The 15,349-nt window shown below is 59.2% G+C and overlaps 3 protein-coding genes across 3 annotated transcripts; 2 read left to right on the top strand and 1 right to left on the bottom strand.

The window, feature by feature from the left end:
• The first annotated feature begins 34 nt into the window (after positions 1-34).
• BJ171DRAFT_158465 (uncharacterized protein) lies at positions 35-3,396 on the top strand. Its single transcript, XM_053105862.1, has 8 exons — positions 35-433; positions 562-643; positions 845-1,662; positions 1,765-1,847; positions 1,980-2,247; positions 2,362-2,505; positions 2,604-2,753; positions 2,868-3,396. Exons 1-8 carry the CDS (start codon positions 119-121, stop codon positions 3,207-3,209), a joined length of 2,202 nt encoding a protein of 733 aa, XP_052965119.1. The 5' UTR covers positions 35-118; the 3' UTR covers positions 3,210-3,396.
• A 187-nt stretch (positions 3,397-3,583) lies between these two features.
• On the bottom strand, positions 3,584-9,982 carry BJ171DRAFT_583520 (uncharacterized protein; the record flags this gene model as incomplete). The annotated part of the gene is made up of 4 exons (XM_053114251.1): positions 3,584-7,627; positions 7,875-8,402; positions 8,733-9,049; positions 9,298-9,982. 4 exons carry the CDS (start codon positions 9,980-9,982, stop codon positions 3,584-3,586), a joined length of 5,574 nt encoding a protein of 1,857 aa, XP_052965118.1.
• A 418-nt stretch (positions 9,983-10,400) lies between these two features.
• On the top strand, positions 10,401-15,345 carry BJ171DRAFT_625413 (muts domain V-domain-containing protein; the record flags this gene model as incomplete). Its single annotated transcript, XM_053115506.1, has 21 exons — positions 10,401-10,526; positions 10,665-10,727; positions 10,831-10,951; positions 11,018-11,087; positions 11,246-11,349; positions 11,442-11,459; positions 11,534-11,638; positions 11,705-11,743; positions 11,814-11,852; positions 11,953-11,969; positions 12,303-12,377; positions 12,530-12,677; positions 12,747-12,806; positions 12,901-13,117; positions 13,234-13,358; positions 13,435-13,577; positions 13,755-13,895; positions 14,013-14,112; positions 14,394-14,572; positions 14,642-14,956; positions 15,208-15,345. 21 exons carry the CDS (start codon positions 10,401-10,403, stop codon positions 15,343-15,345), a joined length of 2,343 nt encoding a protein of 780 aa, XP_052965117.1.
• Between the last annotated feature and the right edge of the window lie 4 nt (positions 15,346-15,349).

Genomic DNA, 15,349 nt, shown 5'->3' with positions numbered 1-15,349 from the left:
CATTTTGTTGGGAGCTCCGAGGCCGGCGAATCCCTGGGCTTTCCACCCTCCCGCACAATACGCTGCCCTATCATCTGTACCCGATCCGGCGCTTCGAGCCCGTCTCTTTTGATGCACAATGATGCGCTCTCCGTCCTCGACTCGACGTCAATCTCGCAAGACCCGCTCCGCAATGTCGAACGACGCCCATCGACCAGCAACCGCACCCCCGGCGTCGCGGGCCAAGAGCGCCAGCTCGGCTTTTGCTCCATCTCGAACGTCGACCTTAGCCCGTCCTGAAACGGCTCCGCCACGGCAAACTGGAAGCGGCCCCAAGAGGGACTTGAGCTCATACGAATGGACCGAGGTCTTGGGCTCGGCACTGGTTCGGGAATATCTGGCTTCAAAAGGATACAAGCGCACTTTGGATGTACTCGTCGTGGACGAAGGACAGGTGAGGATTAGAGCAATCCAGTTCCGTGAATTTGTTTCGGTGCTCCGTCCATCATTCGCTCCTTCTCACTTCTCCCGATCCCGATGGGTGCTGCGGACGTGCTCGCGGGAACGAACGGTGCTGTGCAGAAGGAACATCTCGTGTCCAGTCGCTCTGAGCTTGTGAAGAATCTCGGCATCGTCAAGCTCGTCAAGCAGAACATTCAGTCTGGTGAGCAAGCCGAGTGCAGCCGCACCCACCGATTCCCAGGCCCCTGGCAGCCAGAGAGGATGTCTCGCGCTGGTAGTATGGCAGTCTATCAAATGGCATAATGCTCACGCTCTCTTTCTGCATATCCATGCTTTCGTTGGGCTCATCGGCCTGCTCCGTGTCAAACCCGCTCGGGTGGTGCGCCATCGGCATCTCCTTCAGAATCTCCCTTCAAATCCTTCATCGACATCATCGTCAATTATTTACGCACCCGCCTCTCCAAGCACGAGTTTGCCTCCGAGACCGAGGCCGACGAAAAGTACGCCCAGCGGAAGCCGTCCGTGGCCTTTACGATATCGGAGCCCTCCAATTCGCCCATCGAGAAGCAGAGCGTAGCCAGTCGCAGGCCCCCCACGGCGAGTGAGACTCTGCTAAAGTCTCTCCAAGGCACCGCCACCACCACTACCGACGAACGCGACCGCATCGATTCTCGCACTATCAAGAACATCGACTTGCTCGGCACCTTCGACAACCAGAATCCACGCATGGTCGCCCCCAAAAAGGAGTCCAATACTCGAGAAGCCGGCCCAAGGGCCAAGGTCGCCGCCAGCGCCAAAGCACAGACCATCGGCAGCAGCTTGGGCACCCCGCCTCTGCCGTCAAAGCAGGGCCGCTCGCACGTCAGGCTGTCGTCAAACGAAGACTCCTCCGACACGCCAAAGTCAGAAGGTCCCAGGGCGTTTTCGGATCGCAGCACGAAGGGTGTCCAAAGCAAAGGGGACGTGCGGGTTCTGGACGACCTCGTCGAGCTGGATCTCACGGCGGAAGAAGACGGAAACGCCGGCAGCTTCCTGGCCGGCTTCTCTACCAGCGTCGGCGCTCGCGGCAAGCTCATCACGACGCAGCGGGCCCTCGCTCTGCGGTGCCTGGTCTTTCCAGGAGAGAAAGGCCGCGCAACCTTCACAGAGGAGTGGAAGGGCAAAGGCTTTGTCTTCAACACGTCGGTGGCGGATCTGGCGTATGGATTAGTTCAGTCCAAGGTGAGTCGCCCATGAGAAGGAGCCAACCAATCGACGGGCGTCGGCGGCATATCGGTCTGCCTGTCTGGAGCGGGCCGGCAGTCGCTAATACTCGCTTCTCAGGGCGGTCCATGCGGGCTGCTCGCCGCAGTCCAGGCACTGGTGCTCAAGCACCTCATGTTCTCGGAGCACGGCTCGGCGACCCGGTAGGTACAATGCCGACACATCCTGTCGCCTCTGGAACGCCTGTTCCCACAGGGTCACATTCAGCGGCCTTCCTCCTGAACGTGCATTCGCAGAGGTACCAGAATCCCAACTCTCTGACTATTTATTCGCAGGTCCGGGCGACTTCGCCCCACATTTGTCAACTGCCGGACGGCCTTGATCGAGGGCATCACTGAGATCCTGTGGCAGGCCGGAGGTCTTCGCCACCGGAGAGCGGTTGTCGCTCTCTACAAACCAAACGCACGGCTGGGGCTTGCTGCAACCAACACCGCCATCGGCTCTGATCGATATCTGCCCGACGGCATCACCGAGAACCTCGAGCTCCACGAGTTCTCCGACCTCAACACTCTGCGTGAATTCATCACCGAAAGCATTGGCAGCGTGAGTGTGACTGGCCAGCAGGGCGGAGGGCTTCTCAGGCGACTCATTCGAGCGACTCAGGGCTCGAGGCTGGAAATGGATCTGCTTGCTTACCGATATGGCGGCACTTTCCAGTTCACAGTCAACGATCCTGGCCAGCACGGCATCATCCAGCTCCTCTATTCTGTGATTCTCAGCCGCGGTGTTGAGACCATCCGAGACGAAGACATGGATGAGCGAGAGTCCCGTCTCATTGGCAAGCACGGATACTGCACGCAGGTGAGTATCTTCTGCCCTGAGTCCGAGTCTCTGCCCTGCCCTGCCTGGTTGGCTGCGAGGCTGTGCGGGCATTGGCTGACATGACCTGCTGCCACCAGGAAATGGTCAACTTGATCCTGCTTGGACAAGCGACCTCGAACGTATTCGACGGCGACTACAACCTCGACGAATACAAGATCCTCAAGGGCATCAAGCGACCGTGCCAGTTCGGCTTCCTCACTCTGTTTGAACACTACGGCTCCATCAAGGTCGGTGGCATCGCATTCATGATGTGCGTCCCTCATGGGTCCAGATCCAAGCGACTGCCCGGCGAATGCATGTGGGCGCAGCTCGACTGACCCTGATTTCCGTTGCGGCCACAGGTCGGCGAGTATCTCAAGCACCCCATCTACCCTATCTTTGTAGTCTCCTCCGAGTCGCACTTCACCGTGCTGTTCTCAACAGATCGCGGGCTCCTCATCAAGACATCGCCGTCAAGCACGGGTGGGCCGCCGGCGCTGAAGGTCTTTGATCTGACTTACTACGACGGCTTGGCCAACCAGGACCAGGAGATTGTGCTTACCGTCTCGCTAAACAGTCCGCCGACGGCGACGGCTCCGCGGCGCTCCCTGGAAGGCGATCTCGTGCCGCCGCTTGAGCACTGCATCCGAACAAAGTGGCCTGGAAGCACCATCTCCTGGAACGGATACGATCCGATCTTGTAGCATCCACCAAGCGAAAGGATGGCGTCTGGCGGCTCGGGCCAGTGTTCACGCTGTTTGCGTCCTGAATACATGCACACATGCGCGTTCGGGATCCAAAGAAGGCCACTGTGGAAACTCTGTCCGGGTGTCCCGGTCCATTTCTTGACGTTGTGATGCGCGCGGGTAGAACAAAGCGAGAAAGAAGAAAGAAACAAGAAACAAGCAGATACTGAGTAAAGCGATCGACCGCGGAGAGACATGGAATCGGAAGCGCAGAGGGATATGCGATACAGACAAAGAGTGCAACGGAAACGGTGGCGGAAACGGGAAACTGAAACTGACACTCGGCGGTAGCCCCGGGACACAGCACTGCGCGCAATATCGACTGCCAAAACTCAGGCGTCATCGCCAATAACAAAAGCAACGCCGTCGGGGCGCAGATCTAGTTCCCACGATGGCCGCGGATCGAATCGAGGCTGGCTCTCGGGGCTTCCTGATGCAGCGCCGTCGGTCTCGGCATCTGTGTTGGCGGGGAAAGAGGTATCATCGTGGTCGCGGTCGTCCGCGGCTTGGGCTGTGGTCTCAGCATCAAGCACCGGCAGGGTTTCGGGCTCGCAGTCCGGCTTGGATCCCCGCAGGTTGGCCACAAACGCCAGGAACTCGTTTGCCGAATTGAGCGTCGAGAAGAACAGATCCCACCAAAACCGCTTGCTGCCGCCCGAGTTCGAGCCCGCCAGAGGCAGCGCAAAAGTAATGCGCACCCACCAGCCCCAGCCGGCAGCGTTGCCTTCGATCAAGAGATAGTTCTGTGTGCCCTGGAGTTTGCTGCGCCCCAGAGGCAATCTCTTCACTTGGGTCTCGGCCGCCTTGGCGGTGATCGTGTTCCATTCGAGCGACCCGATGCCGCCGTTCATTAGAACCATGCCGGCGTCGCTGCCCGTTGCCCCGACTTGCTGGACGGTCTCGCGACCGGTCCAGCGCCAGCTTCTCCATCGCTCGACCTTGACAATGTTGCTGACCCGAGCTGCCGTGTAGACCGAGTGGATGTGTCCGACAATGTCGACAACCCATCCCTTGGAGTGCTTGAGCTCGGGGCTGAGGTCCTCGATGGCGGCATTCACGGCTCCGCCGGGCGCCGAGGTGATCTCAGGAGGGAACACGAGGGGAGGCCAGGCGTCCAGTCGCTCTCGGACCAGGTAGATGTACTCCTGTGTACCCAGCAGCGACAGCGACTCAAGCCGAGGCGTCGTGGCCTTGGCTCCGGCAGATGCAACTGCTGGATCCCGGAACTTGAGCTCGGCATAGCCCACAAGCTGATAGAGACGGACAAAATCAAAGCTGACCTTGCTGAGGGACTCGACCGCTTCGTTGACAACGGCATCGAGCTCGTCGTCGAGAATGAGTTTGGTCTGTGTCCAGCTCGTAGGCTTCTTGGCGATATCGGTAGCCGGAGCTTGATATGCGGGCGATTCGCTCGGAGTCTTGGATCGTGGCAGGCCGTCCGGGGTCTTGGCTCTGGGCGAGTCATCGGTGGGCTTGGGCAGACTTGCGTTGGGCGTGCCCGTGCTGCCGCTCGAAGGACTCTCTCCAGGCTCGGTGTCCTCGGCATACTGCATTGCGCCGATTCGATCGAGATCCATCTCCTTCTCGCCTCGCCGGAAAAACACTCGCTCGAGGTAGCCTTTGACGGCCCACTCGATATCCTGGTTCAGGATACGGATTCGCCCGTCCGGGCCCTTGACTCGGTCCGCGACCGTGCCCTCGCTTTCATAGAGGATCGGCATGAGGTTGTCCAGGATCTGGCTGGTGAGGGCCTTGTCGCGCGTGACGAGGACAAGCGATGTGAATGGAGTCTGTCCATGGTGCTGGGGCTGCGGAACGCTTGGGCCTGAGGTCGACACAAGGTTCGCTGAGAGCCCAAGAGTGGCACCGGCGACGCCTGCGACACCTGCAACGCCGGCAACGCCTATGGCTGCAGTCGATGCAGCAGCTGCCGCGATGGCTGTCGACGGGGTGCTGGCAACAGCGCCTGTAGGATTGGCGCTGATCGCAGTCGAGCCACTTGCAGGCAGGGCCGTTCCCACCTTGGAGTCGGCGTAGAGAAAGTGCACCGTTATGTACTGGCGGTTAGGTCCGACATCGAGGCGGCCAAGCGACGAAAAGGGGATCTTGTAGATCAAATTGAGATACTTGGAAGGATCGTCGTAATTGGTCTGCTCGCTCTGCCTCTTGAGATGCTGAGCGTACGGATCGCTGGCATCCTCGGGCTGATAGGGGAACGCGGCGAGCGGCGAAAAGATGTACAGATGCGCATCCGACAACAGGAGATAGCACGGGCGTTCTGAAGGCTTGATGGTCATGAGGGCATTCATTACCTTGGGGCTGATATCGGTGGCGCTGCGGTTGCTGGGCGCTCCGCCAGCGCCCGAGGTCGTCATGAACGAAAGCCAGCCGCCGGTTCTTGGCTTGGTGTTGGCCGAAGCCGAGGGCGCAGCGGCACTGAGATTGGGAGATGCCTGTCCTGAGGCGTTGCTCTGGCCCGCAACCGAGCTGTCGCCTCCCGCACCACCGCCAAGCAGCGCAGGATTCGAGCTGATGAAGGGCGGCAGCTGGGGGATGTACGAGAGCGGAATCCAGGCCAGATGGCGCTCACCGGGCGCACTGAAAACGTGCATCTTGAGGTACAGATGCAAGGCGTTGGTCATCTTGAGGAAGGGAATTGTGGATGCGTGCGACCAGCTCTGCTGGTAAATGGATGCCGACGAGGAGCGCAGTGCTGCAGAGTCGCTGCTGTTGCGGTCGGCGCTCTTGACCGTCCCGAGATGCGACGACAGGCGGCCGGCCACAGACGTGGTCGAGCGGACGCGGTCGCCAAAGACTGAGTACATGCGCGAGCCGGCACTGCTGCCTTTAACGGTCCCCGAGGGTGTGTACACCAGTCGATTGCTCAGTGGCCGAGCCAGCACGATTGTGGGTGTCGAGGTGCTGCGGGTTTCGTGTGCATCTGCTGCCGGATATTCCGCCTGAGGTCGAGCGGTGTCGGAGGGGAGACTCTCTTGTCGCTGCGCTGACAACAACGCCGTCAGATCGCTGCGTCTGGGGAGCACAGGGTTGCGCAGGCTGACGGTGAAGGATTTGAAGGCCGGCGGCTTGATTGTGATCTTGAGTTCGCTCAGCGACTTGCCAGTCTCGACCTCTGGATCAGGCGCTGCCGTTGCATGGTGGAACGCGGACCCCTGTCGCTGTGGAGATCTCGAATGGTTATCGGCACCGGCGGCATTGGCAACGTTCTGGCCAATGACGATATGCTCAGAGTCCGTGGATTCATTCAAACTGTAGAGCCGACGATAGTGACCAACGGCCTTGAGCCCCTGCGATGTTCGAGGGGTAATGAGCGGTGGAGACTGCGAGACTGCCGTGTCCGGTGCCGACTTGTCAACCGAGGCGGCTGCTGCGTCGCTGGTGTGGGAGGCGGCGCTCGGTTGTCGGGTATGACGTGCACCTTGCACTAAGGAATGGTGGGACTGTGGGCTTCCAACAAGCGAGTCGAAATGACTCTGTGGAGACGTCGATAGGTTTGACGCTTCAGAAGGAACCGGATCGAGCAGATCCTTGGCTGGAAGGGCCAGTTTCTCGAGGGTCTGCTTCCAGACGTGCTTGTCGTCGAAGCTCGAAACAGGAGTTGCCCTGAGAGAAGTTGCCGGCGTGACTTGGGTGATCGAGAGGGCATCGTGAGTCGCACCCTGGCTGACAGAGGGCTCGATGACAGGCGGAAGTGGCTCAAACTGCCCAGGATGAGCAAACAAAGAGATAGTCGGAAGCAGGCCGGTTGGCGAGGTAGCAGTGCTGTCGACACTCTGGCGGCGCGGGAGCGGCAGCGAGTCGGCTCGGGTGGGCTTGCGGCCGGCGGCCCGTTTCCGATGACTGACCAATAAGTCGTGAGGCTCGGTGTTCCCGACAGAGCGGGGCTCGGAAGTCTCGTCGGTGGTCTTTCCGCCCTCTGTGGGAGCGTCCGACGAGGCATCTGAAAACGTGCCTCTCGAAGGCTTTTCAGATGTCTCGGGACCGTCAACTGCACCCGATTCAAGATGTCCAGCCGAGCCAGTCGCAGATGCGGTCGCAGATGCTGTCGCCTTGTTCTTGAGCCGGCCCTTGAGTTTGCGCTTGGCAAGCAGGGTAGCGCTGGCAACATCTGTGAACCGGGGCTGGGACTGGGGCTGGGACTCGCCATCTGTGACATTGGTATTGGCGGTCTGGGCCGCCGACGCAGCATCGCTGTGGTTGCTGTTGATTTCATCCACGGCAACAGATTCCCGAACGACGACGGCTTGATTGGATTGGATCAGCTTGCGCTCGGCAGAGGTGGGCAGCGTTCCGTCAAGCACAACGTTGAGCGCACGGCTGTCAAAGTACGTGAAGATGTTCACGCGGTACCGGTCCTGGATACGCAGGGTCGAGCAGGTAAGCCCAGAGTCTATCGCCGCAGAAGGCACTCGGTCGGGCGCTGCACCCCGATTTCCCGCGGCAGTGGGTTTTAAAGCAGCTGCAGTGCTGCTGGCCGCCTCAGCCAAGCATTGTTGCTGGCTATAATCCAGTGCACAGCCAGGCTCCGGACAGGATACACTTTGCGGATCCGGGTCTATCCGTCGCAGTGAATCGTGCAGAGCAATCCTGGGCTACACATACCGTCTTTGTCAGCGGGTTGCCGTCGACCCGCAGGTCAACCAGCCTTCGCATCTTGCCAACGCGGGTCAGCTCGTACACATCCCAGATGCGATTGTCTCGCAAGTCCAAGACACGCAGGTTGTCCTGGAAGGCCTCCAACCCCGAAAGCCTTTCCAGGCAGTTCGATCGGAGCAGGAGGATTTGCAAGTTCCTGAATGCGCCCTGTGCGGTGAGCTTGGAGGCGAAGCTGTCGGGAAACGAGGCGATGATGTTGGAGTTCAGGGAAAGCGCCTGGAGATGCGTGAGCGGCGCCAAGGCAAGTGGCAGAGCCTCAAGGTAGTTTTCGCTAAGGTCGATGTGGCTCGCAGCAGGGATGTGGTCGGCCAGGACGGGCGAGAAAGATGGCAGCGAGCATTTTGCAAGGCTGAGATGCGTCAAGGCGGGCAAGAGTGCGGGATCGACATGCTCCGTCTTGAGTGACTCGTCGGGAATCGGGGCTGTTAGCGTCGTCGCAGCTTCCTGCAAGGCGACCACGAGGCTATCGGTGCTCTGGGGAGACGAAGGAAAGTTGGTCGGGGCGGTGGTGAGTGACAATGTGAGTGGCAATGTGAGTGACAGCGTGAGTGACAATGCGACAGCGAGCCAGCCGTGCTGAACCGCTCAAAAAGCCATTGCGGGGCTGTCCAAAAGTTCGGTGCCCGGAGGATCACAATCACTTCAAAGCAATTTCCAAGTGCTGCTTATTGTTGCCCGATGCCACGCGATTGGCAGTCGGCCGGCTGCGATCCAGGATGGTCGAATGGCCCCATCACAACGCCAGAGCGAGCAGCGACCACAGCGCGACTGGAAGAGCCAGCAGCGGCTGCCTGCAGGACTCACCTCGATGCTGCCCTCGCACACAAGGTGCTGCAGCTTGGGTCTAAGACAGCCCCACTCGACAATCAGAGCCGGCGAGACTTTGTAGAGCTCGACTCCCGTGAGGTTCGAGAAAGCCCCCAGGCCCAGGGCCGGAGGCTGCCCATAGTCAACCCCGGCGATGCGCTTCTGGGCAACGTTGGCGAGCTTCAGGGTCCGAAGCTTCTCAAAGAAGCAGAACAGGAACAGCAAATCGTCCTCGACCTGCCCGGGCGTCAGAGGGGTCTTCTTTCTGGACGTCTCGCGTGACCCGTTGGATGCCGACCGGGACATTGTCGGACCTGGACATGAGCAACAGCGGACAGACTGGTCAGCGCAGCCGGATGCGAGGGCAAGCTGATGGCGCGGACGACGGGCAGAGTCGATGAAGCCGGAGTGCTGGTAAACGTTTGCAGTCCAACGGACGCAATCCTCGCCCCGAGAGGCGCAAGACCCAACAGTCGATATCGGTTAGCCCAAGACAATCTGCGGAGCGACCGCAGATTGTCTTCAGAGGCCTCGATCTCCAGCAGCGGCGAATGGCACCTACCTGCCAGACCATCCTTCTTGGGGGCTGTGGAAGGCTGATCCTGGACTGATTTGGATGCATCGATCAGGGTTGTTGGAAGAGCACCAGCCTCGGCACGGTCGGCTGGCTGCTGGCTGCTGTTGTTGGTACTGCTGGCGGCGTCGACGCTGCCGGTCGGTCCAGAATCGGCGGCACTTTTGGATGCGGTGTAGTCAAGGACCCGCTTGGAAGCACCGAAGCGACGGACGATGGTAGACAGATGGTACGGATCGAGGGCGAACGCAAGTGGCGTAATTGCAGAGGAAATGCCGGTGCCGATGGGAGGGAAGGGATCGGGAGAATAGCCCTCTGGCAGAGCGGCTGAGGTTGCGGGTGGATGGCTGTGATCTTTCGGTTTGGAGCCAAAGATGGTGGGCACGCCGTACGAAGTCAGGATGTTGACCGACGTCACCGCAAGCGAGGTGCCGAGGGTCTTGAGTGAGTTCTGGCGCATCAAAGCCGCCGATGATGCCGAGGCATTGGACTTGTGGCGGCTGAGGCCTGGCTTGGTGCTGGTGCTGGTGGGAGATGCGGGAGCAGGCTGAGGCGAGGCAGACTCGTCGCCCAGGAAGTCCTTGTGGTTCGTGCGTATGTACGAGGCCAGGTTATGGATAAACTGGTCCTCGTTGATCAAGCTGGAGGCAGCTTTCTTGGGTGTCGATGCCATTCTGCGCTGAGCGGGGCCGGGCCAAACCAACGGGCGAGGGGAGGCAGAATCCGAGCAGGGGCAAGAGAATGCGGCAAGCCGGGAAGAGTGCGGAAGCTGGACAAGCGTCTAATTCTATGCGCTCTATCCGAGGCGACGTCGGCAGGACGGAGAGGCGTGCAGATGGTGCCGTGGACAGGGCCAGCGGGCAGGGCCAGTGGCGACGATGGTGATGGTGGTGATGGCGACAGCGCCGGTGATTGTCCTGCGGTCGATGGTGGTCCGGAGCGAGAAGCAAGCCAGCCAGGGCACGAGGGCAAGGGCTGCAAGCACGTGGCGGTGCGTGGCGGTGTGCGGCAATATGTGGCGATGCAGCAGCCAAACAAGGCGCTCTGCACCCCCATTCCTCGCCGTTGCTGCACCAAAGATCATCGCCGACATGGATTCCCAGGGGGCCTCTGGACATTCCGACCGCGGGCAGGAGCCTGAGCCCACGCTCGCCTCTCATCGCTCCGATGGCAGCGCCGTCATGGCCATCGCTGAGGGCCGTGGCTGCCAGTCCGATGTTGGCTGGGCATTCTTTGACCAGCTCTCATCGACAGTCACTCTTTCGCAGGCAAGCAGCCATCCCTGTTGCCAGCACGAGTAAGGCTCCGGCACCGTCCCTCAATCCGCATCAGGCTCTGACCCCATCGCTGTCTAGCTCTCAGATACACAGTCATACGGGCGGATGCTTCATCAGGTGCATCTGATGGACCCGTGCGAGGTATGTTCACACTCACTCGCGGTGTCCATGCGCACAGCTAGCATGCATGAGTGCTGCTCACTGAGTCACGTCTGCATGCCGCTGGTATCGCTTTGGTTTGCAGGTGGTTGTCGCAGCATACTCGCCAACCTCGACCAAGACCGTGCTACATGACAAGATATCGGAAACCTGGCCCAGCATCTCGGTTGTCACTGTCGGTCGCAGAGAGTTTTCCGATTCCAACGGTGCGGCTGGCTGCCTGCTTGGCGACCCACACTGCTTGCTCGGCGACTCACTGTTTGAAACCACAGGACTCAGCTGCATCAAGCGGCACACTTATCAAGACGATCTCTCCAAGATCATGCTGGGGCTGGAATCCAAGTGAGTTTCCTGCTGTCTGCTGTCTGCTGTCTGCTGTCTGCTGTCTGCTGTCTGCTGTCTGCTGTCTGCTGTCTGCTGTCTGCTGTCTGCTGTCTGCTGTCTGCTGTCCCCTGTCTCCACGCAGCTGACTCACTTACTGGGCCCTCGCTGTCGAATAGGTACTTTTGTCTGGCCGCTGTTAGCGCCCTGTTCCACTATCTCGAGTCAGTCCACTCCGTCTCGTTTGCCAACGGATGCCTCAAGTTTCAGTACCAGCTCGTTGGTGAGCCTGAAGCTGCTCACATCAATCCCACTCCAAGCGGATACAATGTCCCCGCTGACACATTCTCCTGTTTGCTGCCCCGGCAATCGCAGACGGCATGATGATGATCGGTACTGTGCACGCCAGGGCTTGGCAGCATCGGCGACATCAGTAGCATTGATTCTGACCCAGGTTACTCGAAAAGACCACGTCACTGCCAAAAACCTAGAGCTGTGCCGCAGTCTCCTTGGTCCCCGACACAACATGACGCTGCTTGGCGTCCTCGACAAGACACAGACGCCGATGGGAGGTGGGGGATTGCATGACCAAGTCGTTCGATCTGGACTGAGCTGACTCTGGGTCCCTGCTCCGACAGCTCGACTTCTGCGTCTGAATCTTCTGCAGCCTTTGAAAGGTAATGCAGGTCTCTGTCTTGGTAGCTGCGTTCGAGGCCTCGTTGCGACCACTCACACTCCATCCATCAGATCCAAGCACTCTGAATATGCGACTCGATGCTGTTGAAGGTCTGTAGTGCATGGAGCGCACCCGGTCCATGCACCAATACTACCCTGCATGTCCAACCGATGCCGCAACTCGGTCTCACTGTTGCGTTGCATTCGACAGCACTCGTCCAGTCCGAGGTTAGCCGGTCGATTTTGATCAGTGGCAGTCTCGGCGCCTTGATACTAAGGCCCCTATTTCACCCACCACGATCGCGTCTGGCTCACTAGAGTCGATGCGTTGCCCTGAGGAAGCGTAAGAGCTCAGATGCGGCAGAGAGTCGTGGTGGATTGTGATGCAGCCGGTCCTGGTGTGTCGTTGTCGAGTTTCTGCGGCTGAGTAACAATGCAACCCGCTTCAGATCTAAAACAAATCGTCGACTTGGACTCGGTGGTGTCCTCGGTGCGTATGGAGTCTTCAGCATATTCGGTCGATAAACTCTACTAACTGCCGCTGTTGGAGCGTGCTTTCAGCTCATCAGGATTCCCAAGCGAGCGGCAGCCCATCGCTGCGAGCAGTCCATCAACACTCTGCTGAAACTCAAGCATGTTCTTGATATCGTTTCTGGGCTTCGAGGGCCTATATCTACTGAACCCCCTCTCAGGGGCAAAAACATGTTGCTGGACACATTATTTGAGGTGCGGCATATCAAGCAGGGCGTGGATCGACAGCGAGACTTACTCGCCGATCGGCCTGCCAGATCTTTGCGGATCCGGCTCTCGAGGCCATGCAAAGCCGACTAGGTCAGACCATCGACGACGATGTTACCTATCAAAGATCTCCTCTGACGCTCCAACAACAGCGCTGCTATGCTGTCAAGCCTGGATTCAGCGGGCTGCTTGATGTTGGTACGGCCAGGTCCGGCGGCGGGTCTCAGGGCCAGATACGCTGTGACTCACCGGCTGCCACTCTCACAGCCAGACAGACGTACAAGGAGGCCATTGACGACGTGTACGCACTTGTCAACGGCTATCGAGGTGGGTCCGTCGGGTTACCCATGGCTGATGGGACTGCTATCGTCGGCAGGAATCGACCATTGGGTTTGCACAACTAAGGAGTCTGGCTCCATAGACACCTATCGAATGAACATTTCCGAGACCTTCACCCCGAAGCTTGGCTTTGCATTGGCAATCTCCAAGAAGAAACTGGCTGCCGGCGCCGAGTGGCCGGCCGAGTTCATCGGCACAAGCACCAAGCGCAATACCATCACATTCACCACGCTCAGCCTCAAGAGTCTCAACGAACGCATCCGCGAAGCCTTGGCGGAGGTCTATTTGATGTCCGACAGGTGTGTCCTTGCGAGGTACTACTTGCAAACGGCTTTGTGACAGCCAAGGGGTTCCTGGCTGGAGAGAGTGTGGCGCAGGCGGCTCACCATCTCCGTGTCGACCAACTCCCATCCAGCATCATCGAGAGTCTAATGGAGGCCGCCCGGCAGTCTGTCGGATGGCTGTATCAACTCTCCGAGGCGCTGGCGATGCTGGACATGCTGCTTTCGTTTGCGCACTATCGCACCGCACGCCGATGCTGTATGTGCCTTGGTGCCGACGGGTTGCTGAGACTGAGGCAGCAGGAGGCCTCTAAGAGATCAAACTTTCGTCACAGGCCGCCCCGAGTTCAGCGACACACTTGCTCTTCAGAGCGCGCGACATCCCGTCCGAGAGATGGAGCCCCGGAGGCCGTTTGTGGCAAACGACGCTTACGCAAGCCCGAGCTGTAGTGTCCAGATCATTACTGGTCCCAACATGGTATAGGCTGCACTCAGTCGAGCCAAGCCTGTGGAAAGCACAAGTCCGAAAGCAAGCCGTTGTATCTGAGGACAGCTCTGACTATGTGCTGGTGCCGGACACGTGTGGGCTCACGAGATTGCCCGATACCTGCAACATAATTGATACGTGCTGCCTATCGTTCCATCCTCGATCCAGTCCGGAAAGTCAACGTACATGCGCCAAATTGCCCTCATCACCATCATGGCGCACGTTGGGATGCATGTCCCGGCCACATTTGCGTCTGTGCGCTTGACAGACCGCATGTTCTCTCGCCTCGGCAGCGACCAAAGCGTGACAGTGAGTTGTCAAACGAACCCTGCCTCGCTGAATGATATTGTGTGGCCGTGTGCTTGAGCCGTCGATCGAGCTCAAACATGGATCTGGATTGTGCTCGCATGCTGCCCCCCCCCCAAGGCCAACGCCTCGTCGTTCATGATGGAAATGCGCGAATGCGCCTTCATATTGGAACATCTGACCATCGAGAGCATGGTGTTTATCGATGAGCTTGGACGAGGTGAGTTGGGGGTTGTGACAACGAACACATCCGATAACCGCTGGCGAGAGCCCGGTCGAGACACTCGGAGATATATTGCTCGGAATGGGATCGATTGTGTGCGCCGTTTCTGCGATCGTCGCTCTGACAAGGGTTTCGACGACAACAACATCCAGGGACGTCGACGACAGACGGACTGGCGCTGTCGTTTGCAATATGTGAGGAGCTGATCCGCTCGACCAAGGCAAGTCGGGATGGCAGGCATGCTTGGGCGCCGAGAGCTTTCGATGATGGCCTCCAAGCGCATTTGATGCAGCACTTGATGCGGAACAGGCTCAACGCGCCGCTGACTGTGCTTCTGTTGGGCCTGCCTCTTCAGGCGTTTGTGTTCTTTTCGACGCACTTCTGGGACTTGGCGAATGTCCTGAAGCTGTATCCAAACGTTGTGAATCTCCGAATGCGAGTTTCAGTTGACGACAAGGTGGGAATCGGATGCACTGCCGCACGATTCATGCCGCATGGCTCTGAGCGCTTACGATCTGCATAGCAGGGCGACCAGGGTGTCTGTGGGTCTCAGAGCCGCAGCATTCGGTATCTCTACTCGGTCGAAAGCGGCGTAGCCGATCAGCCACACTACGGAATCCAGCTCGCAGCCGTGGCGGGGCTTCCGCACGACGTCATCAAATCCAGCCTCGAGATCTCAGAGCAGGCGAGTGTTCCAGACGCAGCGGCAGCACGGACAACGGCACATACGGCATCTCAGGCGGCTGCTGACAGCTCGGTGCAGCTCGAACAGGACCTGAAGCTTCGGCAGCAACGGCATCCAGGGGCTCTTGAGCACCGCATCCGTCGACTCGAAGAGGCGGTAAGCGTTCGCCAGCGGGATGCTGTTCTGTGGCTGGGCTGTCTTGTACGGGCAGGTGGCAGTAGATCTGATGGATGCGCGGGCGAGAGTACTGGGAACAGCACTACCTGGCAAGCCAGGGTGCCCATCAGGCCGGGTGGGGTAGTAGCATTCGCCTCTGGGGCATAGGCCCTGTGTGGCTGTGATGGAATGCTTTGAGTCGTATGTGGCTCACGCATGCGTCCCGGCAGTGCTTTCGACGCCTTCAGCAGATCAAGAGACATGCCAAACTGCCTGAGACGGAGCTCCGGAGCCTTCTGAAGGCTATCCGGCTGTCCTTTGTGGAGGAGATGAGCGGGCTGATCGAAGACTCTGGCGCTGCAGTGGATGCCCCAATCTCTACTGAGTAAGCAA

Source organism: Polychytrium aggregatum, assembly GCF_025602895.1.
Source record: "Polychytrium aggregatum strain JEL109 chromosome Unknown BJ171scaffold_27, whole genome shotgun sequence".
NCBI lineage: Eukaryota > Fungi > Chytridiomycota > Chytridiomycetes > Polychytriales > Polychytrium > Polychytrium aggregatum.
This window is presented reverse-complemented; position numbering and strand designations above follow the sequence as displayed.